Source organism: Chelonia mydas, chromosome 5 (assembly GCF_015237465.2).
Source record: "Chelonia mydas isolate rCheMyd1 chromosome 5, rCheMyd1.pri.v2, whole genome shotgun sequence".
Lineage (NCBI taxonomy): Eukaryota > Metazoa > Chordata > Testudines > Cheloniidae > Chelonia > Chelonia mydas.
The window spans coordinates 47,279,815-47,304,599 of NC_051245.2; the positions used below are offsets into that span (position 1 = coordinate 47,279,815).

A 24,785-nucleotide genomic window follows, 5' to 3' on the forward strand; every position below is an offset into this window, starting at 1 on the left:
AATGTATATCCTATAGCCAGTCAGCTCTGGGTCACTAGGGATCAGAACTTGTCTACTTGAAATTGTCTAGTCTCATTCCAGTTCTTTGCAACCTCTGGGTTATTTGAGGTAGCAGACTAAGGATTGATTAGATACAGATAATGAACTACTTTCCTCTTCCCCTCATACTCTATCCAGAGTACATTTGAGGAAGCTTGTATTGCTAACATAATACTTATACAGCTGTAACAGATTAAGTGCTTTATCAAAAGTGTACTGTTCATATCCCTTATGGTCACACATTTATATAAATAACTTGCCTTTACCACTTAATGCTAGTTTACTGTAAGCTCTGAGCCTCTAGGCACAGTGTTCTGTTGTCCTCTACTGCCCAACGTTGAGTGGTCTGTCAGTCATCTCATTGTGATGGTCATGCTCAAGGATTGTAGAGTGAAGAATTCCAGTTGACAGCTATATGGATGGCGATATCTACGTCAGGTGCTGGTAGCTGCCATTTGGAATTATACATGTTCAATAGGAATAAAACCTGCTACATATATACAGCATAACTACAGAGATTTCAGTAGATGAGTCCTTGATTCTCTGTACATCTACTGTGATTTATTATTGCATTAGTATCAACTTTTATAGTTTTAAAACATCTATGAAACTGTCAAGATTTTTTTTTTTTTCAGTGCAAATTTCAGGTGCTGAATGTGTAAATTCACTTCCCACAAAGACACTTCAGGTAATTCGGTAAAATCTTGCTGCAGCAGTTACAGACCTCTAGCTTCATGATCACAATACCCAACAAAGAGGGGTTCAGCTGCTATTCCACGTCTGTTAAAAGAAAAATTGTCTTATACCATGCACGTTTATATATAAGGAATTAGTAGTACAAATAGTAAGATGAGACAGTGCTAGCTTACAGAGCAAATTAGGCCCAAGCAGTAAGAGAACTTGTCAGTCAAGGCAATAAAATAATGGATGACTTACTGAGGGGATGAAAAGATGGCCCCATTCTGAGCTTTAAAAGTCACACTTAGCTTATGAAGTATGCTACTGTTTGTGGTCTAACTAGAGATACCGGCATATTAGAAAATGGTCTCAAATGCCTAACTTATAGTGAATACTAAATCTTAGTACAGGGTGCTCTATACCGTTGGAGGAGCTTCAGCATAGCCTTGCTGCCATTTGAAAACAAGCAGCATGCAGGAGAATCATAAAAATAGACTACATTTTGCCTTTATATGTAGCTTTAGTTATTTTACTTCGGGCCAGTTTATAGTACAGCTGAAATAATCTGATGCACAAGACCCCTGTCCCAGTATAGCATTAATGTCTGTCAGATTCACTCCATTCCCACTCAGTTCCTCTTCAGTCTTTTAAGGCTATTCTAGTTTTTGGGGTAGCAGCCTGTGCAGGAAATAGTGAGGTCTTAAAATCAGACTTGATGGTGCAGTAGATCCTTGACTTCTACATAATACTTTAATAATATTTGTGCAAATAAGATGTGGATGCAGTATGGTTTGAAGAAAGTTTGGGGATGGGAAGTGGTGGTATTTATAATCTCTGCTAAAATGATCAATGGTGCAATATTGTTGGCATCTAAATTAAGTGGGGTGGGGTTGGAAAATAAAAAGTTCAGGTAAGTTTCCATCCTTATCCACCCGGCCTTAAAAAATGACAAGTTTCTCCAAACTCTGGTTTTTTGCTGCATTTGTTATCTCCTAGAGCATGTTTGTTATAAAGAAAAATAGTCAATCTACGGCCATGCTATGCTGAGTGTTGGAGATACAGTTCATTTCCCCCTCATCCCTTTACAAGACCCTGCTCAGAGCAAAGGTGGGATTTATTATTAATGAGAGACACTGTAGATCTTTGGAGGAAAGGCATAAAGGCCCTCATTTAACTAAAAACTGTTTAAAAACATTTAGTTAACCTGGAAACCCTTCTCTAGCCCCTCAACTTGATTTGTTTAAGTGAGGTTCAAATAAGTGTCCACACAAGGGTTTACACTAGGTTAAGAGTTTAATTGACTTCGGGTTAAGCTAGTGCAACAGCGCATTTAGACTGGGCCTAATGTATGGTACTACTTGTCCAGAAGACTGTCCTTGGGGTATCAAGTTCCAGCTGCTGGCTGTAGCTTCTGTTATCCCTGTCCTCTCAGAGAGAGAGATTAGTTGGGGCTCTTTACCTTTTAAAAAAATGGCACTCTTTCAGCATTTAGGCTAGCTTACTGAAAGGACATGTACTTTTGTGGTGGAGACAATCATTTCCAAATCTTGCCATTTGGATAATCTACTGTAGTTTTATGCTACGTATTGGCTGTGGTGGCTGCATATCATAAGCAGCAGGTAATAGTTGTTTATCTGTCCCTCGATAGGTAAGAAAGAGTCTGAATCAGCCATAAAAAGGTTTAGAAATACCTGGAAATAATGTGCAGTGCATTTCAATCCCTAGATTTGTAGATAAATAAGGCAGCTACTGATCATCTTTCAGCAGTTCTGTTTTGGACTTTATACAAACTAGAGCATTCTTTTCAGAGGAAAATGTCCAGAAATTTTTGTCATACACATTTGTCCTGAATTAGAACCCTCAGAGCAGGGAGATTTCTCTTTAGACCCCATGACCTCCGTGTTTGTGACCCTGGCTGAGTGTTTGGTAGCATGAAGTAGTTTGTACAGACCCAATAGGTATGGCTTTTCTAGAAAGCTCCTGAAACTCAGTGCATTTGACAAGTGTGACTATGCAGAGGTACCACTAAGTAGAGAGATCTACAGTTATTGGTTAAGTAACTGTTCCATGCAAACCTTAGAATTGAAGACAGCAAGATAAATGCATTAAAACAAGACAGTGGATTGTTTCCAAATAAGCAATTTACAATCATACTTGATAGTGGATTGAAATTCATTAGTTCTAATGAATCATGGAGCTGAGGGTTACTCTAATTCCTGCTATCTTACCTGAGCATGCGACAACGATGCTTCACTAGTCTGTTATAAGCATCCTTTATGTTAGTCACATTTGCACTGCTCCAGAGCCTCTCCCCAACAGCACTTGCTCGAGGCCTGTACAAAGACATTCAATTCAGTCTAAGAATTTATTCTATTTCCCAGAATAGAATGAATTTAATACTGGGGCTTGAGCCCAGAGGAAAGTTTTTTTACACTGACAAATATTAGCAACAAAGAAAGCTACAAAGCTCTGCAATGCCTTCAACATGCTCATAACACTTGCAGCTCTGCACTGACAATGATTAATCAAATCTCATGCTTCAGCTGCTCCACCTGCAGAGATCAGGATGCAATTTTCCCCCTGATGCACAATTGGCTAGATGTAGGCTGGGGTTTTTAGCCTTCCTCTCCAGTATCAGGGACTGGCCACAGCTGGATACAGGACATCTGACAGAGTAAGTCAGAGCTCTGAGGTGGTACAGAGAATCCTCTTTCTTCGATGCTTAGCTGGTGAGTCCTGTCCACATGCTCATGGTCAAACTGATCGCCACATCTGACTCAAGAAGGAATTTTCTCCCAGGTCAGCTTGGCAGGGACTCGGGGGATTTTCACTACCTCTGCAGCATGGATCACCTGCTAGGATCATCTGGGCATCTCACCTAATCCATCCCCAGGGATTAATGGCTCCTCAGTGTTTCTTACTCTGCCTGTGGCACACAACCATTTAGTCTGAGGACAAATGCTGTGTTGCGCTCTAACTATTGGGCTCAACATGGACAACAGTGAAATTTAATGGCCTGTTATATGTAAATCAGACTTGAAGAGCTAATGGACCCTTCTGGCTTTAAATTCTAAGTAGATTGTGGGATTAATTCAATCCTCATGACGGTTAACATTTTTCAAAAAATCTGAAAGTGATCAAGAAGTTCTCTACCATAATCTTGGTGTGAGGTTAGTTGCATCCACAAATTCTCCCCAAAGGCAGGCTTCTCCACCTATCATCAGCTTTTTCTGCTTTTCAGATCCTGTATTCAAACCACAAAAATAGCATGGAAATTAACTGTTCACTCCAGGTGCAGCTGACAGGCATAAACTTCACCTTTGATAGCTGAATGTAGATTTTCCAAAAAAAAAAAACCCAAACCCAAACCCCCTAACATGCACGTTTTAAACATATAACAGCCATTAGACGTTTAACACAGTCTAGGGTAGGATCACAAGTTTAGCATGAACTAAATGAAGTCTTACATGTTAGTTAAGTTTCTGAAGCCATATTGAATCATTATGTATCATGAAGTGCACTCAAATACCAGTAAATATTTTGATTACGTAAAAAGGGTAGGTGTATGGATGTGAAGACTGCAACTATGAAAAGCAGTTGCCCTTAAAAAAAAAAAAAAAACAACCCCTAATTATTTGGCCATTATTGTGGTTCTCTTGTGATGAATTTTGTATTAGTTGGGGGATGTAAGAACATAATGCAAATAACTGCATATTTTTATATTGTATTAGTGACCCAGAGAAAGAGCCACCTGGACACTTCCTCCCCCAAGCCACAACTTCAAAGTGCTGTCTGTACAGCTATTTTTGGAGTGGCAGTGTCTGTAGCCCAAGTCTATTGACCCAGGCTGGGAGGATTGCTCCTGCAGGCTCCGAAACACTGTGTAGACATATCTGGTGTAGCCAAGGGATTTTCATAAGAGATTCATGCACGCAGAAGAGCCACATGCAAGCAGTTATCCAAATAGAAATGAGTAATTTAAAAACAGTTTAACAAACCAATGAAGTTGAGTGGTTCAACGCTGTAGTATTTCTTCCAGTCCTGTCCATAACTAATATAGTCTAGGTACCAGGGGGCTGCCAGGATAGTGGTGAACCCAGCTCCTGTTACACGGCTTAGTTCTACAGTATACAAACTCCCTATCCACACTTCAACTATTGTGTCAGGTTTTAGCTAGAAAAATAAGAAAACACACTAACATAAGTAAATGGCTACACATGATTTTGCAATTAGTTTAATCACTGAATACCTGAGTCTAGTTCCAAACAAAGGGTTTGTTTTAGTAGGACCAGTATTTCAAAGATGTCAGATTTCCATTCCTTGGGGTTTTTTTCTACAGAAATGAGAGTATTCTCTAAAATTAAGTTCTTGGATTTGGTATATCAATGTGATTTTTTTAAAATATATGTTCCAGACTTCATTTTGTTACAATCTCTTTTAAAAGTAAATGCCTTAGGGTTGCTCTTTCTATTTCATCCAGTAGCTTATTAGTAAACTTTAACTCCCAGTTCAGATATCAGACTATTGCAATGCAGTTTCAGAGTACAAAATTATAGATCACAGAGCCCAGGACAAACAGATTACTCTTTGGACTTTCCCACCCCTACCAAGAAGTTCTGAAGTCCTTAGGACTATCATTTTCAAATCAAGTGCTGTCGAAAGAAGCTTGGTAAAGTTCCTGTTCTAGCATTTTAACTCTGGGGAGCAGTGGGGGGCAAAAATCCTAACTGGCTTCAAGACTGAGCTTGATAGGTTTATGGAGGGGATGGTCTGATGAAATTGCCTACAATAGCGTGTGGCCGATCCGCAACCGCTAGTAGCAAATATCTCCAATGGCTGGTGATGGGACGCTAGATGGGGAGGGCTCCAAGTTACTATAGAGAATTCTTTCCCAGGTGTCTGACTGAAGGGTCAGGGTCTAACTGATCTCTATATTTGGGGTCAGGAAGGAATTTTTTGCTGGATCACATTGGCAGAGAACCTGGGAGTTTTTCTCCTTCCTCTGCAGCCTGGGGCATGAGTCACCAGCAGGTTATACTAGCGTAAATGGTGGATTCTGTGTAACTTGAAGTCTTTAAATCATGATTTGAGGACTTCCCAGTAACTCAGCCAGTGGTTAGGGGTCTATAGCAGGAGTGGGTTGGTGAGGTTCTGTGACCTGCAATGTGCAGGAGATCAGACTACATGATCATGACGGTCCTTTCTGACTATGAATCAAGTTAGGCTCCAATTCTGTAAAGTTTCAGCACCTGTACAACCCCATTGGTGTCAGTGAACTACTCATATGGCTAAACCTTTGCAGGTTCAGAGACTTGTTTTACCAAGGCATTTTACAAGCCTACTGCAGTCCTGTGGTGTTAAGTGATTTGTCCAGTTGTCAGATCTTACCTTTACTCCTTTATCAAATACCTCCTGCCAGACTATGTATCCTTTGTGAGCAGAGGAAACTATATTCAAGATTCTAGAATTTTAAAATAAAATAGGATTACAGTTAAGAATGGCAGGTCTTAGATCACCTCATTTTACCGCAGAAATACTGAGCCTGTGTGATGTTTATGCCGTAACAGGCTCTCAGCCCACTGTGCAGTGTTGTGGAGGGCCTAAGAGAGAGCCTGATCTTTGCATTTCTTGTCCTTCACCCATCCACCTTACACAAGCTCTAAGAATCACATGAAAGGGAAGTGGCCATACTGTCAGGAAATTCACGAGTATTAATGCAAACTGGTGACGTTAGCCAGAGATTCATTGCTACAAAGGGGTGGGGTTTTTAGTTTAAAAAAAAAAAAATTAAGGGAATAAGTTAGCTCAAAAATGTTAAGGGAGACAAAGGTCACACCTGAGTCCTTCTACCAAAATTTTAAACAGTCAACTCTGGTTTAAGGCATTTAAATGACAAGACATATACAATGTACGTATTTAGAGCATGCTTATCATGATCATGCAAGCACCTGAATGTTAATGCTGCACTACACCACAAAGTTGTAAGTTTCATGCTCCACCTTGGAAAAGGAAAAATATGGGTGTTCTTGTAATTCAGGCCCCCCCCCCCCCCCCACTCCATCACACATACACTCTAACAAACTAGGTGTTTTTAGGGTTGACAATTTTTTGAGGGTGGGGCAAAGGACGGGGCAGAAAGAAAAAAATGTTTTATTAAATATGCTGGCAAAAGTGAAAAACTACTTACTTCTGAATATAGTAAGATTCCAGTTTAGCATAGTCAATGCCAAATCCTTGCTGCATCATAAACTCTGTCACGTCAGGGTTAGATTTCCTTAAGAGGGGAAAATATTAGCAGTGTAATTCTGATTCCTTACAAAGATTCCCAAACCCAGTTTTCAGTAATGTGAGTTTTACTTAGCACAAGACTGCTCGCTATGTGTTACCGCTACTGATATCCCATTGTAGGTGCACAAGATGAGGCAAGACAAATGTCACAACCCAGAGTGTAAGGCTAGACAGAGAAAAGCAATTCCTTTTTACAGAGAATTTTGGTAATTCAAAACTTGAACTTTGAGTTTTGTTCCAAATCAGAAAAAGTTCTCCAAAAGGCATGGATTCCCAGATCTGGGGCAATTCATCTGGCAGGCTGTCCAGAAGTCTTAGGGTCCCCTTCTCCAAGGCAGTCTGCGGGGTGGGCTGCCAAGGAACAGGGCGGGGCAGCAGGCAGGTAGATAAATCTAAATCCTTTCTAGATCAGGCCTAAGTTTATCATGTTGATATTTTAAAATATGTATGTATGTATGTATGAAGTGTTAAATTACTAGTACAGTCTAACTTATTTTCAGAAATTTCCCTACTCCATGTTCCCAATTCTAGGAAGACTCTAGTAGAGCTGGTTGAAAAAATTTCAGTGGAGTTTGTCAGAATTGAAACATTTCAGACACTGTTTGATTTCAACATACTTCCACTGGAACCATGCCTGTAAGGCAGGTTGCAGAAGCTAAGTTCTGTAATAGTCACTCCTACTTATAGACTCCCCAAAATATTCAGTGCTCACTACCATTTAAAGTAACTTAAACTGCAAACTAACAGCATACAGCTATCTGTACTATTATCCTTTTAAACCCAGTTGGGCAGGTGGAGGAAAGGCAGGTTTTTAAAGAAAAAAGTCCATTTATTTAAGAAGAGGCTGCTTTTCAGTTTTCATAATGCATTAAGAATTCAATTTTTTGGATTAGATGAGTTATTTCATATACCACTTTTCTGCAAGGCTGTAGCTCCCTTTTGCCATATTAGTTTTATAAAGGCATCTTTAATGTTACTTTGAATGTTTTAATCTAAACAACAAACATCCATGCTAGATAGAATTAGCCCCACTCTAGTCCCTTCACTTCCTAGAAGTTGCAAACACTTCTCCCTATAATGCATCTTGTTATGTAGCTATGATTAGAAGAAACCTCAAGTCACGAGACCCCACCCTTACGTCAAACAGGGAAAGCCACATTACTTTCCATATGCATCACTGAACCAAATGCTGTAATTGCTGACTTTAGGTACATTTTAGATGCACCAGCCTCTATGCTTTGAACGGTCACATCATACCAACAAGTGAAGTCCACTTCATCTCCTCCCAAGTGGATGTAGGCATCAGGAAATACACTGCTAATTTCTTTGAAGAGGTCAGTCATGAAATGATAAGTTGTATTCAAAATGGGGTTTACAGGTCCATAAGAACCACTCTGGTGCTCTCCATTGAAACATGGTGTGAGAAGGTCTTTTTGACCTAATAAAGGAAGCAATTAAGAGGATATGCAAAACTTCTAGTTCTTTTATTAGACAAAATGCTTTACAAATATTAGCACGCCCAAAACTGGTTTAAGTATTATTCCTACTTTATGTAATCGGCAAAAGAAGAGGGAGTTAAATGAAGACCCCAGAGGGAGTTTGGGTCAAGATTAGAACTCAGGACTTCCTGATGTCCAATTTAATGTCTAAATATTTACAGAACAGGCTACCATCTGGAAAACTGGATTCTGATGCATCCCTGGATGGGTAGAGCCCTGCAAATCCGCTTTGTATCCGTGGGTATCCGCATCCACTTCAGACCATTTTTGCAGATTTCTTATTAACACTGTAGGATTTCAACCAGCAGGATTTCCACAATTTCCAGCCCACCATCAACCTCAGAGTGGACCAGTCCACACAAGAGATCCACTTCCTAGACATTACAGTGCTAATAAGCGATGGTCACATAAACACCACCCTATACCGGAAACCTACTGAGCGCTATGCCTACCTACATGCCTCCAGCTTTCATCCAGACCACACCACATGATCCATTATCTACAGCCAAGCTCTGAGATACAACCACATTTGCTCCAATCCCTCAGACAGAGACAAACACATACAGGATCTCTATCAAGCATTCTTAAAACTACAATACCCACATGGTGAAGTGAAGAAACAGATTGACAGAGCCAGAAGGGTACCCAGAAGTCACCTACTACAGGACAGGCCCAACAAAGAAAGTAACAGAACGCAACTAGCGGTCACCTACAGCCCACAACTAAAACCTCTCCAGCGCATCATCAAGGATCTTAAATGACATCCCTCACTCTCACAGACCTTGGGAGACAGGCCTGTCCTCGCTTACAGACAGACCCCCAACCAGAAGCAAATATTCACCAGCAACTACACACCACACAACAAAAACACTAACCCAAGAACCAAGCCCTGCAACCAACCCCGGTGCCAACTCTGTCCATATATCTATTGAAGGGAGACACCACCATTGGACCTAACCACATAAGCCATACCATCAGGGGCTCGTTCACCTGCACATCTACCAATGTGATATATGCCATCATGTGCCAGCAATGCCCCTCTGCCATGTACATTAGCCAAACCAGACAGTCTCTACGCAAAAGAATAAATGGACACAAATTTGACATCAGGAATTGTAACATTCAAAAACCAATAGGCGAACACTTCAGTCTCCCTGGACGCTCAATGACAGACTTAAAAGTGGCAATTCTTCAACAAAAAAACTTCAAAAACAGACTCCAACGAGAAACTGCAGAACTGGAATTAATTTGCAAACTGGATACCATCAAATTAGGCCTGAATAAAGACTGGGAGTGGATGGGTCACTACAAAAACTAATTTCCCCCTGCTGATACTCACACCTTCTGGTCAACTGTTTGAAGTGGGCCACCTTGTCTACACTGGCATCATTAGCACTACAAAAGTGATTTCCCCCTCCTTGCCAACTGTTGAGAATAGCCCACTTCCACCTTAATTGAATTGGCTCGTTAGCACTGACTTCCCTCCCCCCACCCCAGATTTGGTAAGGCAACTCCCATCTTTTCATATGCTGTGTATTTATACCTCCCTGCTGTATGTTCCACTCTATGCATCTGATGAAGTGGGCTTTAGCCCATGAAAGTTTATGCCCAAATAAATTGGTTAGTCTCTAAGGTGCCACAAGGACTCCTCGTTAATTTAGGACAGGAGTCCTTGTCACCTACCCGTTCTAAGAACACTTTCCTTGCAGAAACCAATGCAAAATTATGTAGAAAATGTCAGTATTAAGACAAGATAATGAAATAGCCATTGCTTTTTACATCTATTTTGTACCCTCCCTATTTCTTCTCCCTAAAGGTAGGATTTTTATACCAACTTTCTTCTTGTTGCCTGTACACCCACTATTTTTAAATCACTCTGTTACTTTACAGTTTGGGGTTCTGGCCTTCTGTCACTCCTCCAGAGCTGTAGTGTCATCTGCAAATCTGATCACAATTGATCAAACAGCCACTCAACAGACTCAAAATAATCATCTGGGGCACAGAAAGGTATGCTTAAGGCTAGTTGCCCAAATGTATCTTTGCTGCTGCTCCTTAAGTCCTGGATCAAGCTAAAACTAGCAGAAATGGTCTGTTTGAAGACAGACTCAGTTCTGTGGCCCATTTGAATGTACTCTGTAGGCAACCAGTCATCCACAGATCAGTCCAAGAGCCATCATTCTTGGTTATTGTGACACTGATAATGTCCTGAATAAACCTAATGGAATTAAAGCAAGCTTTGGTGAGTTAAGCTAACCCTTTTTGAATTAGGGTTAAATACCTTTGGGGTACCTTGTATTAAAATTGTAAGTGTGCATGTGTTGTGGCACTGTATGTACCTATTCTAGGAGGGAGGGGGATGCTAATATACTTCCTTTGCTATCATCTCTTGAAGCCCCCTCAGAGATACATACATATTGTAGTTCAAACTGGGTACTCCAGAGACTAACAAAGGAGAGACTTTTAGAGAAAAGCATTCTTCCCAGTCCAGCAAACAGGCAGGACCTCTGGCCCATGAAGGGCCCCGATCCTTGGGGAAGACTGGAAGGACTTGGCCTAATGGGGCCTCATAGGACCTTGTTCTGAGCTGAAACTGTAATGAACTTGTAACCATAAAGTAATCCTACAGTGGGGTGATCTCGGGTAAGCTTGTTAGCTTGCACACTGCTTCTTTTATTGGTTTTGATATGTTTTCTCTGGAATGCTTTTTACCTTAAGATAAAGTAGACTTGCATAGGAAGTGTTGCATAGTAACATATCTGTAGCAATCATTCAGCTATCAGTCTCTGAAGAGAAAGCAATCTGGAGTGTTTAGACTGACTGTCCATGCTGGGACATACAGAGCGAAGGCAGGGTAATGTGCAGCCTGGAGAGACTCCCTTCTGACCGGGGTGAGAGACAGCTCTCCACCAAAGGGAGTGATGGCCAGGAGAGCGGGTGACTTTGCTGGACCACTGAGGGAAAATATGGGTGCAGTTGCCCTGACCTGTCACAGTTAGGTCTATAGAAAAAGCACCTACCATTCCCAGACTAAGGATTTAGAAAAAGCTTTTTAGCAAATGCAGTTCTTGGTCTTATTCCTCTCTCCTCCTAATTATGGATCGCCTACTGCTTCACATCTAACTGCTTCCCACCAAAGCTTTACTCCTGGGTACTTGTCAGGGGGCACATGCAGGTTCTAACATTTTAATAAAGTTACCCTCTCCCCACCCCCAAGAAGAGTGCCAGGTTGTTTATAAGCAATGGCCGCAAAGAAACGAAGGACAGTCTTGTGGCCGAAGCACACTCCTAAGAATCAGGAGTTCTGTCCTAATCCCAGCTTTGCTGCCAGATTCCTGTGTGATTTAGGTCAAGTCACTGTGTCTGCACGTCTCATTTCCCCACCTGAAAATGGAGCCTGTTTCCCTACATTGCAGGAGGAAGAACAGACTTCATTCAATAGACTCTGTAAAGTAACATGAAATCCTCCGATGCCAGGCTATAACTGGGCATGAAACCATCAGCTCTCAATTTCACCTAGTACAAAATGTTGCAGTGCATCTCCTTGACAACGCAGGCTACTCTGAGCACATCACACCTGACTTCCGCTTTCTACACTGGTTTCCCACAGAATTCTAATTGAGTTCAGGGTGTCTCAGTCCTTATCTTCAAAGCATTCCAGAGCCTGGGTCCAAGATACCTAAACGACTGTTTAAAGATCCAGGACAAAGACCGTGGTTGACAACTTTGCTCCTCTGGCACAATGAAACACTCAATAAGACCATTAAACTTGTCTGTGCAGGAGACAGAACCTCCCCAGGGGCTAAGACTGTGGAATGAACTCCCCAAGGAACTAAGGACTATAACAAACTTCACGACTTTCCATTCCAAGTGGAAGGCACATTTTCTTTGACCTTGCTTTCCCGAATATAAACACACAGCAACAGGTATATTTAAAACAAACACACAGCCCACGCAACCACCTTACCAAACAAGACGCTTCTTCCCCTCCCCCCCCCCCCCCCACAGTTTTCCCTCTGGGGAGAGGAGAAGAGAATAAACAACACATGACACATGCATAGTCATGTTGCTTAATGCACTACGGGAAGGTGTTCAGATGCTCTGGTGATGATCGCAGTATAAAAACCTATATAAAATAGACACTATGGGGATGCCAAGTGGTATGGCCTCCTCCATCAATTCCAGATAATCTCAATGCCCTGTACAGTATTGGGTTTGGTATTTTATTTTAAAAAGTGTTACTCTGGTGTTTGCCACCCCCAACTTCTGCAAGTGACCTATGTTGCGGTCATCTATGCTTTGGTAGAGTATTGCGTTATTGGAAAAATCTGACTTCTCCTCCAATAGAACTGTAGTATGGTAAAACAGACTGTCCTTGTAAAAGAAAAGCTTTCACACCAAATACATACCCAACCAAAGTGGCAAAAAGAGGACAGGTATTTAGAAATGTGGTGTATTTTAATGTAGTCAGAGAAGGAAGGCTCCCCAGCAAGTAAGCTAGAATCTTTAGCCAAGTTCTTTTCATATTAACCTGATCCTGAATAAGTAATATATGATGTAGTTGGTTAACATTCCATTGCAACTCTGCCTTAATAAGAAGTTCAAACAAACAACAAAGTGAGACTCCACTCCTCACTGTAATAGCATTCCACAAGCTGAATCAACTTCCTGTCTCACAGAATCATAGAATATCAGGGTTGGAAGGGACCTCAGGAGGTCATCTAGTCCAACCCCCTGTTCAAAGCAGGACCAATCCCCAATTTTTGCCCCAGATCCCTAAATGGCCCCCTCAAGGATTGAACTCACAACCCTGGGTTTAGCAGGCCAATGCTCAAACCACTGAGCTATCCCCATCTCCATCATTCCAACAGCAACTGGACTAGAACATGTCATGAAGAGTCCCGAAAATTCTAACACACTCAGATAATGAAATAAATACAGCGGCATTTATGCGCTTTCCTATGCCCGCACTTGTGCATATCCACTCTGCAATGAAAGCTCAGCATGTACCTAGCATAGGATTTCAATTGCTTCCAATGTCACTTTTGTTTCTCAAACTAAGGTCATGATCTTCACTGAATCCTTCTCAGGGCTTTTATCATTCTTCTACCTCTCACTGAAAAGCCTTTCAAAATCTTCATAATGTGCTTTGAGCATGGGTAGTAATTCATATAGTCACATTACTCTGTGCCTCACTTCATTACAAGCATTAACCTTTGTAACCTTGTTAAAGAAACATGGATCTTACCTTTCCCCCAAGATTGTGTATGTCCTGGGCTATCAAACTCTGGGATAACCCTAATGCCTCTTAACCGAGCATAGTCAATCACCAGACGGACATCAGTCGGAGTATAGATGTGATCATAGTTATAAGAGCCCTGTGAAATGTTCACATTTAAAGAGAATGTTTATAAAGTATACAAGGAACTTGCAAAAAAAAAAAAAAAAAAGTATTGAAATTTTGCAATCCCTTCAGCTCAGATTGAAAGCAAGTCACAAATAATGTGCAATTACACCAGGGATAATTATGGTCCAATAAGTCTGGCAGTCCAGCCCTATGAGAACTGCATTTTTATCCAACAAGAATGAATGGTCTGCACTTGAAGAGATTTATTCTGTCCTAGATCTTGCTTAATAAATGAAATCAGTCACTGATTTCCAGTTACAAAAAAGTCTGATTTGAACAAGCCAGTTCCTGTAAGAGTCATGGGTTTGACAAAGTGCAAAGTAATTGTTTATTAGACTTCTCCCCACATCCACCTGGTCATACCAGCTTTACTGGTTCTGAAACATTATGGGCCCTTTTGCTGGCCCCATGAAAGACCAAATTAATGGAAAAGGCTGATTGAGTTGAGAGGTGGAGTCAGTTTGAAGTTACTATGTCTTTGGTTGTCAGTTTTCGTCTGCTGCCTGATTTGAAACTATGGTGTCCATTTTATGATGCTGAGTTTGAGCACCGTACTGCCTCCTCCAGCTATTGACTTGGTGTAGCACATGCTAGTCACAAAGTGAATTCTCAACGGACAACAACATGACCCTTCGTGGCTATCAAACAGGATCTTAAGCCTCAGAGTTGTAGCCAAATGGGGACTCAATTGCAGAAACAGACATTGACAAAAATGCAACTGGTCATTGAGGCAAGATGCTCTCCCTCCCACAGCCTGCAGACTGGAAAGAGGCAGGACGGACTGTAGCCAGCAACAGGAAAATTGACTCAAGTGCACCCTATGGAATCCCCACCTTGATTTTAAATAAGTTCTTCAAACCTCTACCCCAAGCACTGCCACTGGATTTTTTGATATGAAGATCAGCAGCTGTCAAACAACTTTTAATAGAAGAGCATGAATTTGGTGAGATATATTTGTTGTTCTTAGGCTCAACAGGATGGAATTCCAATAACGGAGTAATCCAACAAAACTTAAATTCGGTCAAATTTTTGTGGTGTTGTGCGTAGAGCAGAACCTCACTACTGATAAGGTGACACACTGTGAATTAGTGACTAACCAGCATAATGATGTACACTAAAGTGTCATTTAAGAGTATGCTATGAATATTCTGTCGTATATTTTGGAACATTAATCTGTTCATACAAGATCTCACTATTGGCTCTGCTTGTTGGATCATAGAAGACTGCAGAGAAGCCACTGGCATGTGCGAATTATGCACGATTGGCAAGGCTTATGCCCATCTTGCAGAAACTAGGGTGAAAACTGTATATGGTGCAAGACCACCTTCATTTACTGGGCTAAGCCTGTGGTGTTGCAAATGCCTGCTGAATTTAAGAGAACACTGACAAAGAACCAATGTTTCTCTTTTCAAGGCCAGTTGAGAAGCTAGATGTATCACTTATACTGTTCACATGCTGTGACCCGACACACTCCTGTACTCTCACTCTACACACTAATGCAATAATATTTGTACAAAATATGCCTTGGAAGGTATCACATGAAAACTAACACCACGCTGTTTATTAATATTGTTGTAAAATGCATGTGTGTTCACATGTATGGTTAAGTTATGAATTCCCATTATGTTACTAGAACATGTGTAAGACAGACAGCCGGGCCTAGATAAAGGTGATAAGCAGGTCAGTTCCTAGACAAAGGAAGGTAGCTGACATCCCAAACCAGGTGGGACCCAAGTTCAATGGGCTATTCATTTGTACTGGAGGCTGCAGCAGGAAGAGAGGATTTGCACAGTAGCAACCACAAGCAGGGGAGGAACCACCACAGAGCCTTATTTTCCAGACCTCATGGCTTCTTTACTCAGCAGGAACTAATCACCTTTGTACCCTTCTGAAGAATACATTTCAGAGGTTCACTGAACTATAAAGAGAGGGGGAGTGAACCCCTAAGTTATCCTTCACTTTCAGTCAAAGAAACCAAGTGATTTGACCTCTGTGATGGGTCCTGACCAGGCCAGCCAGCAAAAAGTTGGAAAGACAACCACGGATGAGAGAAAACCATCTTGAACAAAGACTGTATCTTGCTAGATTAAGATTCAAACTTTAAGATGCGTTTGCCCTTTTATTTGTTTGTAACCATTTCTGACTTTATCCCTTATACTTGAGCTCACTTAAAACCTCTTTCTTTCTGTTAATAAACTTGTTTTACTTTAATCCAACCCATCCCAGGCCACCCCAGAGCACCCGGGCCAAGTAATAGTTAGGGGTATATAGTACAAGTCCTGGACAGGTCACGGGCCATGAATTTTTGTTTACTGCCCGTGACCTGTCCAGGACTTTTACTAAAAATACCCATGACTAAAATGTAGCCTTACTTATTACTGCTCTGAATGATCCACAAGAGGGCTAGACATTTCAGGGCAGAGGGTTTGGGGGAAATTTGGGTGTGTTGGGGGTCCTTTGGCTAGTAATAACCAAGGCTGGAGAAGACCAGTGTGTGGCTGTGGTGTAACAAGCAGGCTGCTGGAGTCAGATTTGCTGAACCAGGGCTGCTTAACACACAGACACTTAGTGCATGCTTATATGGTGTCTGAAAGAGTTCAAACAGGGAGCTACAGCAGCAGAGTGTTTTGAGGCACTCAGGGTTATAGATTAAGCAAAAATGCAACCTCTCGCTGGTCTGGGTTGAACTTCAAAATGTGACAGATACCTAAATATTTTATTGTAGAGGATTTCATGCCAAGAAATTCAAATATTCCACTGATGTTTTTGACTCACCTTGCCACTCAACTCGGGGAAAGTGATGCTCTGGTAAGGGAATGAATGGTCATCTACTATGTGCCAGTGGAGAATGTTAAACTTGTTAAAAGCCATGGCATCCTGTAACGAACAATGCAAGATTAACATTTTAGTTAAGTGCTTCCCCGACACTGCATCACTGTTTGAAGGGTGCTACTACTGGTCCTGCTCTAGTTTCAGCTGCAGTATCCCGTAGTGCCTTATGGAGCATTGCAAGTGTCCTCACCACCTCCGCTGCCACACATTCTTGAAGCCTAAATGAATTTTGTATATGCTTTTAGGTGTTTTTCCTACTGTTCCTCTCTCTCGCCATCCATTGCAGGTAGTCAACCTGATTCTAGCTGACTGGCTCGTAGCAAAGCAGCTGTCAAATTAAGAAACTGAAGAGTTTGAATTTCACACCAAATCCTGCTAGTTCTTCATGCAGTGCTATAGTCAGCCAGCATTATATCACCACCGCTTCCCCCCAGATACCAGGTGTTTAGATGCAAGCAGTGTGCCAAGGGATTCTAGAGTCGACAGGTTTTTACATCTCTACTTTATTTTGCATGCAACTGAATTTTTGTCTATTGGTTCCTCATCAGGATTGGTTTTCCCCCTTATGTTTACAGTTAATTTGGCAGCAACACTTACATTCTGGGAACTGGATACAGTTGAGATTTCCCACATTAATACAAGTTCTCCATATGGAGGTGTAGTACTGAGACTAGATGTGATATATGGGGCTCCCCACTTTGGGGATTATTAAAAAAAAACAAAAAACGTTGCCATCTCTTCTCCAGGTTCTCTCTCAAGCCAAGTTAAGACCTACACCGTTTGTAGTCTCTCAAAACTGCGTTATCCACCTTTACTAATGATAGAACAAATATTTTAACTTACCTGGTAATTGTCTATAATTCATTACTGGAAGATTAGTACTGAATTCAAACAGAAGTTTAGCTAGACAGATAAGAGGAAAGTTATGCATGTTTTAAAGCAAGTAGAAAGGACATAAAAAGCAAGAAGGTGGGAGGGTATTAGAGCAGTGGTTCTCAAACTAGGGGCACCGCTTGTTCAGGGAAAACCCCTGGCGGGCTGGGCTAGTTTGCCTGCCACGTCCGCAGGTTCGGCTGATTGCGGCTCCCACTGGCCGCGGTTCGCCGCTCCAGGCCAATGGGGGCTGCAGGAAGGGCAGCCAACACATCCCTCAGCCCGCGCTGCTTCCCGCAGCCCCCATTGGCCTGGAGCGGCAAACCGCGGCCAGTGGGAACTGCAATCGGCCAAACCTGCGGACGCGGCAGGTAAAACCGGCCCAGCCCGCCAGGGGCTTTCCCTGAACAAGCGGCAGCCCTCATTTGAGAACCACTGTATTACAGCTACAAACTTAGTGCATTTAGAAAAAACATTAGGAAAGCAAGAAATATGTGGGTAAGCTTTAAGAATAATGTAAGTCTTAAGAGAGAGTCAACTTACATTTGTCTAACTTTCTTAGAATGTTAAGAGGTCAGCCCTTTCAGAGAAAAGAGGAAGAAGAAGTATTATTTTCACTGGAAATGCTGCAGAATATGCAGCATGAGTCTATAAATTACTGAGTGTACAAACACCTGGTTTGCTGGGCACAAACAGAATCCTAAAAATAAGCATTTTAGAGGTCAAACACACACTGAGTCGACATACCAGCTGACTTAGATCTAAATGCATCAGAATTGTTACAGGTAAACTGCAGTAAATAGTGAAAAAGACTTTAAGCACATGATTCAGTCTTAAAAAAGCAACAAAAAAAGGCAATAAGGAATTGAGGAAGTTATATATTCTCCTATTCAAAGGCTTCTCTACATGATCGTAGGTACATATTTCCTCTACCAAATAAACCACATTGCAGGACTGTGGAGGGGAACCATATAACCCAGTAAAAGCAGCAAAGAATCCTGTGGCACCTTCTAGACTAACAGACGTATTGGAGCATAAGCTTTCGTGGGTGAATACGACGAAGTGGGTATTCACCCACGAAAGCTTATGCTCCAATACGTCTGTTTATCTATAAGGTGCCACAGGACTCTTGGCCGCTTTTAAGATCCAGACTTTTACAGATCCAGACTAACATGGCTACCCTTCTGATATATTACCCAGTGTTGCATGTGCTATAGTATAGTTATTGGCAAATATACCCTTTTCCACTGCAACATCGATCAGTTTGAAGAAGTGAACCTGAAATCTTCGAGATAGGTTTAACATCACTGCTGTTCCTTTAAATGCATTATCCTCAAAGGGTAGGCTCAACTTCAGATTAGGTCAGAGTGAAAAAAGTCTAGTAATCTTAAAATGTGTCTACATAGCTCTACCATTTGGACTGTGGGAGTGTGAACTGCAGTATGCATTAAAGTGCAACACTGTAACGCCCCCATTGGATACTGCAGGCGCAAACTAAAAAGATATGTATACTAGACACGTTTTAGTTTGTGCCTACAGCGTCCACTCAAGGGAGTTACAGTGTAGCACTTTAATGAATACTGCAGTTCACATTCCCACAGTCCAAATAGAGGAGCCATGTAGACACAGCCTCTATACAATAGGCTGGAGAGAGACACACACCACCCAATCTGGAAAAGCTAGGTTGTCAAGAGCATCCACATCATTCCTCAGTTGTGCAGCTAGTGGTTAGAAGAGACAGCTTGATGGGAGAAAAATGTTTTTAGGAGGCCAGAAACCATGAACTTCAATGCTGTGCCCCCATGGCTCTCTCTGAACACTGTGAAGAACTTGTGTTTGCAAATCAGATTACAAGATCTCCTGAAGGATCCAGAATGTTAGTGCATCAAGATTAACTTTAATAAAAACCCTTGTTGAATGTGTTAAAACAACTACATTGAAGTGGGTTGCACTTTGTAAAGTACAATAAACGGGAAAGCTACCTGTCACTATTACTTAAAACAGTAATTAAACCACTTAAAATGTGGTTCTACACCTTAATCCCATTTCATTTGTGAACCACTTCAGAAACTTTTAAAAATATTTAGTCTGTTTCATTTTCATCTCTTTCCCCACCTCAACTCACGGCCAATTTCTTCTTTGTAGGATCACGATGTAGATGCAGAGGTCACTTTCTGTTTGATTAGGAAGTAAGGGCTATCAATCAACTCCTCAAAAGAGGAGGACCTGACGCCAGGACTTCGGGGGCTTCTCCTACAGCAGCTGTCCTCTTCTTTGTATGGGGATAATGGAAGCAACCAGGATGGAAATAGCAGATGTGGACAGAAGAAACTCACTAAAACCTCAGGAGTGCTTCACAAAGGGCGGCAAGTATCTCCCCTTTCAGTTGGAAGAAGTGGAGGAAGAGACTGAGATTTGTTCAGGGTCTCGTAATAAATCAGTATACAACAGAACCCAGATTTCCCTGTTTCAAGTCCACTTATTCAAGCCACCAAACCACACTGCCCCTCCAATAGCTCTATTCCCATAGCCCTGAAGAGATGGTCTAAATTATGGATATTAATTCAATAAGGGCTCATTTGCCCACTCCCTTAAACAGTTAAGGGCTATACATTATCCCATCTACCACTGAGGAAATTCAACTTGTTTGATACTACTACATGGTAAGAGAGAACTTTTGCTGCTCCTGTTCATTTTTTAAATAGTTGTTTTTGAATATGTCTTTACCTTTGTATGCATGTAGATACTGAAGAAGTTATGCTCCCCCAAACATTTCAGCGTTCTGGTCCGTTAGCATAGCCATTTGTATTTAAATAAAGTTATGAAGAATATTTGTGCCAAGTGATGTTAGTCCCTCTGTTCTAAATCTAGAGCATTTCCATCAGTCAGAACACCCCATCAGTTTCTCTTTAGATTGAAATTTACAAGTTAAAGCATGCTGTATGTCCAGACAGAGAGGAAACTAGACCAAGATAGTTTTAGACAGTCCTAGGCAATTCCAAGTTGCCTAGCAATTGAAATAAGCATTTGTTAATGTCTCCAGGTTTCTAGGACTAATTGCTTTCTTAACAATTAGCCACCTGTGATTATTTTATAAAGTTATTGTTTTACAGTGACAGATTTAGTGAAGTTTGTCAAGATAAGGTATATGACAAGAACTGAGCAGACATTTGAGAAAAAACCACTGATTATCACAAAATGCCAACTTACCAGGTTTGTAAGAATGCTTTTGAGGGGTAGAAAGTGTCTTGATGTATCAAGTAAGATTCCTCTGTGAGCAAATCTTGGGTAGTCAGTGATTTCTGATTCATTGATAAGGAACTATTACAAACAGGATTTGAAGAATTAAAAAGATGTTATTTTATAACAGATTCTCATAAATGTACCATTAAGTTCAGCTATAGTGCAGTGTACAGAAATATAGCTCAAATAGATAATACCTCTAAAGTTTTAAGTTAACCATACATCAAGTGAAAAGTCTATATTAACTAGCTTCAGAGGCCCATTTAGGAAGACAAGACATCATGGGGAGGATCATCAATGCAGCCTCTAGTCGAGAAGATCTGTAGTAGTGTCTCTTAGCAATAGCAGCATGTGGGCCTTTTGCTACCAAGAACAGGTTTTTAGTTAACAGCTATACTCACACTCCCGTAGTCATCTTCATAGACCAACTGACTGAAGGTTTCCAAACCTAGAAGAATCAAAGAGATTGAGGTTTGTGGAGAACAATCCAAATACTTATGTCACTAAAACAGTCAAACATGGGAGCATCACCAGTTATTGTAGTTTACGTAGCTAAAAAGCATGTTTCAGGTATCCTTTGAGATACGTTCTCCTCTCCACTGTACACTGCATCTCAGTTCCTTCCAAGACCCAACTTTAGTTACGTTAATTGGGAAGAGGAAACTGTTAATCCTGAAGATAAGGTAAACGTCTCTCCACTATTCTATGTATATTAAATTTAAGTGTACTAAGACTTCTCCACTGCACCAAATTAACCTTGTAAAGGAATGGAAACCTTTACATACATACAGCCCTCCAGAAAATAAAGGAGGATTTCACTAAGCTTGTGCTTATGAGCCAGAAAATTCCAAGATACTGACAAGTCCAATTCTATTTTCAAATATTAGCAAAGAAAAGTTACACAATGGAAGAAATTCCAGATTCAGTGTGAACATTCGTTTTCAGTTTCAAGTTTAAGAAGGATTTGGACAACATCCTTCTTCCACAAGTTATAGGAAAACAGAACCTTAAACAGTATGATAAAATCTTGATAGGTGTTTTCACTCAAAGACATTCGTTTACTAAATACAATTCAGAATACACTTTTAGTAGTTCTATGGTTTTCTTGTCATGTATTTGCTTTTATTATACAAACAGGAGCAAAATACTTCACTCTGAGGTACTGAAACCCTTAGAGAGCAGCATATAAAATGTTAATTTACCTCTTAATGCACCCCAGACCTTTTCTGCCTTCAGTACTGCCACAGGTTCTGTTACGCTTAACTGATCTTTGATGGAAATGGACAAAATACAAGTTATTGCCTCAACAAGATAAAATGGGGATTAGTTAACTTTAAACAAAAAGATAATAATGACTGTAACAGACATAGTGCTAGAATAGGACTCTACAAATCCTAACCTTTCTTTATAACAACTTTTAACTCTGACTTCCACTGCTTTTAAGTGGTGGTGATGTACTATTACAACTTTGCGTTAGTGTATGTTCTTTTGCACACGTATATTTATTAATAATGAAAATTCATTTTGTTACTGAAAAGGACAAGTTTCACCCAATGGAAGGAAAGTAAGCAGATGTACAATGTTGCAATAAGAAAGTTATTGCAGTAAATACTTCCTATATTTCTTGAGATTTAAACACTGCAGTGTTTATGCTAAGAAAGGTTACCACAACTGCATATGAAGTGATTTCAAGAAGGAAGTAGATCTGTAAGTAAGAAGTTGTAAAACCATCCCTCCCCCACCTTCCAGAATTTGAACAGATGTTTAAGTCCTGAATATTTCTAAATCTTGTCCTGCAGAATTAGATATGGGGAAGTGTCAGTTACTACAGGATCTATCACAATTATTATTAGCGGTAGATCTACACTTGGGCAGCATGTACAATACAGACACCGTACACCCAGCTAGCAAAGGTATAAACAACAGGGTAGACAGTGAGGCACTGCTTAGGCGAGCAGAGTACCCTACACATCTGAACCCCAGGGCATATACCCTACACAGCTCTCTGTGCACCAAAGCAGTGCCTCCCATGTCTACGCGGCTATTTTTAGCAGGGTAGCATCCTGCTGCCTCCATACTGCTGGAGCCTTTCCCCGCCATAGTGAAAGACTGTACAAGGGATAAAAGGCTCCGGCAGGGGGAGACAGCGGGTAAAGGCTCCAACTATCAGAGCTTTTCCCCACTGCCAGAGCATTTCCCAGTGACCGTGGACACAGCCTGCCTTTCACTGCAGCACATAGCTTTGTGTACCCTATGTGCCGCCACAGGCGTGGGCAAGCGTAGACAAGGTCTAAGAGTTCCACCATTTAACCCGTTTACCTGGGATGTGAACTGAAGAAGTCACTGACCAACTTATCTAGTAAGAATAAGTAAAAAAAACTCATCAGAGCTATAAAACCATCAGTGTCAGGCTGCTACAACTGTGAGAGGTTTTCAAGGTCTTTTAACAGCTTGAGTGAGCCTATTGTTCGATTCATTTGTAATAAACCTTTAAATATGCTGCTGACTATTACATTCAGATGATGTGTGTGCTTGGAAAACAAGTACTAGTGAGGAAATTGTGAATGGCTCTTATAGCTGTGGAAGGAAAAAAAGCTGACCTACAGAAAACTGAAGTGTATGATTCCAATGGACTTTTCCTTCCTCCCCCAACTAGACACAATTCAGACTAGGTCAGATACTCACAGGCCTCATTCGAGGTGATGCTGGGATAATTGTCACACTCAGAGTCTTTGGAACCAATTATGACTTGAAGCTGCAATAACTCTGTTCCGGCAGGAACCTGTCTTTGACCCTGATTTTGCCATTTGGAATAACCAAAGATGTACTCGTAATATCTGCACAAGAAGCAAAGCCAGGGAAGGAAGCTCTGAAGTGAGTAGTGGCCTCTCTGTCCCACCCTCAGTGCCCAGGACCAACGCAATGGAGCTGGGGAAATTTTGTACAGGGAACCAGGGCACAGAAGTGTCAGGCTAATTCCCACCCCCAGTTAGCCGCGATCCTATAAAAACAATCAGGCGAGGGACAGTCTGGAGAGGCTCAAAGTGCAGATGCCCCTTCTCTCCGTTTTGCTTTGCTTGCATCTAGGAGGAAGGAAGTCGCTTTCGGCGGCCGTTTGGCCACTGGCAGGTTGATCTGCGCTTGCCCCATCAGTCGCTCTGCTTTCCACCCCACAGCAACAGTGAGCTGCAGGAGCGCGCGCCCCCAGCCCCGGCCGGGCCATGCAGGGCGCAGCACGAGCCCCCGCTCCGCCCCCTCCCCAGCTCGGACTGCGGGTGCCGGCCGGGCCCCTCCTCACCTGCGGAAGGCGTCCTGCAGGAGGGCGCAGCCGGGCCCCGCCGTGGAGCCCGGGCCGTGCACCAGCTCGAAGCGGGCCGGGGCCAGCTGGAGCTGGCGCGGGAGGATGCGGAGCGAGCGGGGCAGAGGCCAGAGGGAGCCGGAGGGGGACTCGCCCAGCTCCGGCTCCTCCTCCAGCAGCAGGGGCTCGGGCGGCGGGGCGCGCTGGTGGAGGCTGGAGGCGGCCAGCGCCGCGGAGGCGCACAGGAGCCCCAGGAACAGCCGGGCTGGCTCCATGGCTTGGCGCTGTCCCTGCGTGATGAGCTGCACGGGCGGGACCGAATCAAATGATCCCCGAGCTCCGCCTCCGACCTGTCACGAGGCAGCGAGGCGCAGCCCGGCTCCCTCTGTACCTGCAGCCAGCGGTGCTGGCGGCCGGGCTTCGGCCCGGGGAGGCGCTGGGGCCAAGGCCAGGGCGCTGGCTCTTTCCCTAGCGCTGGCCTGGCCCCTCCCTCCTGCTGCTCCCCTGGCGTGCCCTGGGCCCTGACGTCCCTGCACAGTTGCCAACTTTCAGGGGTAAATAAGCACCGTGACTTTCACAATAACCCCCAAATCAAGCTAATCCCCTTTCAAAACAAGCCAATCCCGGAGAA

At 42.2% G+C, this 24,785-nt stretch overlaps 2 protein-coding genes across 3 annotated transcripts in view; one reads left to right on the top strand and one right to left on the bottom strand.

The window, feature by feature from the left end:
• GFM2 (GTP dependent ribosome recycling factor mitochondrial 2) overlaps positions 1-20,444 on the top strand; it is a 52,888-nt gene extending 32,444 nt beyond the window's left edge. The window contains exons 22-23 of one of the 2 annotated variants that reach the window (XR_005225978.2): positions 17,027-17,226; positions 19,759-20,444. The gene's annotated coding sequence lies outside the window, so the exon portion shown is untranslated. The remainder of the gene's footprint in view (positions 1-17,026; positions 17,227-19,758) is intronic. The other variant, XR_005225979.2, reaches the window with a different exon arrangement.
• On the bottom strand, positions 579-24,680 carry HEXB (hexosaminidase subunit beta). Its single transcript, XM_037903012.2, has 14 exons — positions 24,155-24,680; positions 23,542-23,693; positions 22,059-22,124; positions 21,258-21,304; positions 20,824-20,934; positions 16,684-16,785; positions 13,750-13,879; positions 8,263-8,443; positions 6,905-6,991; positions 6,106-6,178; positions 4,716-4,890; positions 3,871-3,961; positions 2,946-3,050; positions 579-819 (listed from the first exon to the last, which is right to left on the bottom strand). The coding sequence occupies exons 1-14, from the start codon at positions 24,427-24,429 to the stop codon at positions 756-758; spliced, it is 1,659 nt and encodes a 552-aa protein (XP_037758940.2). The 5' UTR covers positions 24,430-24,680; the 3' UTR covers positions 579-755.
• Between the last annotated feature and the right edge of the window lie 105 nt (positions 24,681-24,785).

Bases quoted from the DNA above. Each gene is read 5' to 3' on its own strand.
- HEXB (XM_037903012.2), bottom strand. From the start codon at position 24,429: ATGGAGCCAGCCCGGCTGTTCCTGGGGCTCCTGTGCGCCTCCGCGGCG. The intron at 8,444-13,749 runs GTAAGATCCATG...TTCCTTTATTAG, and splicing joins TACACAATCTTGGGGGAAAG to GTCAAAAAGACCTTCTCACA. The intron at 6,992-8,262 runs GTATGATGTGAC...TCCCCTCTTAAG, and splicing joins GAAGTGGACTTCACTTGTTG to GAAATCTAACCCTGACGTGA.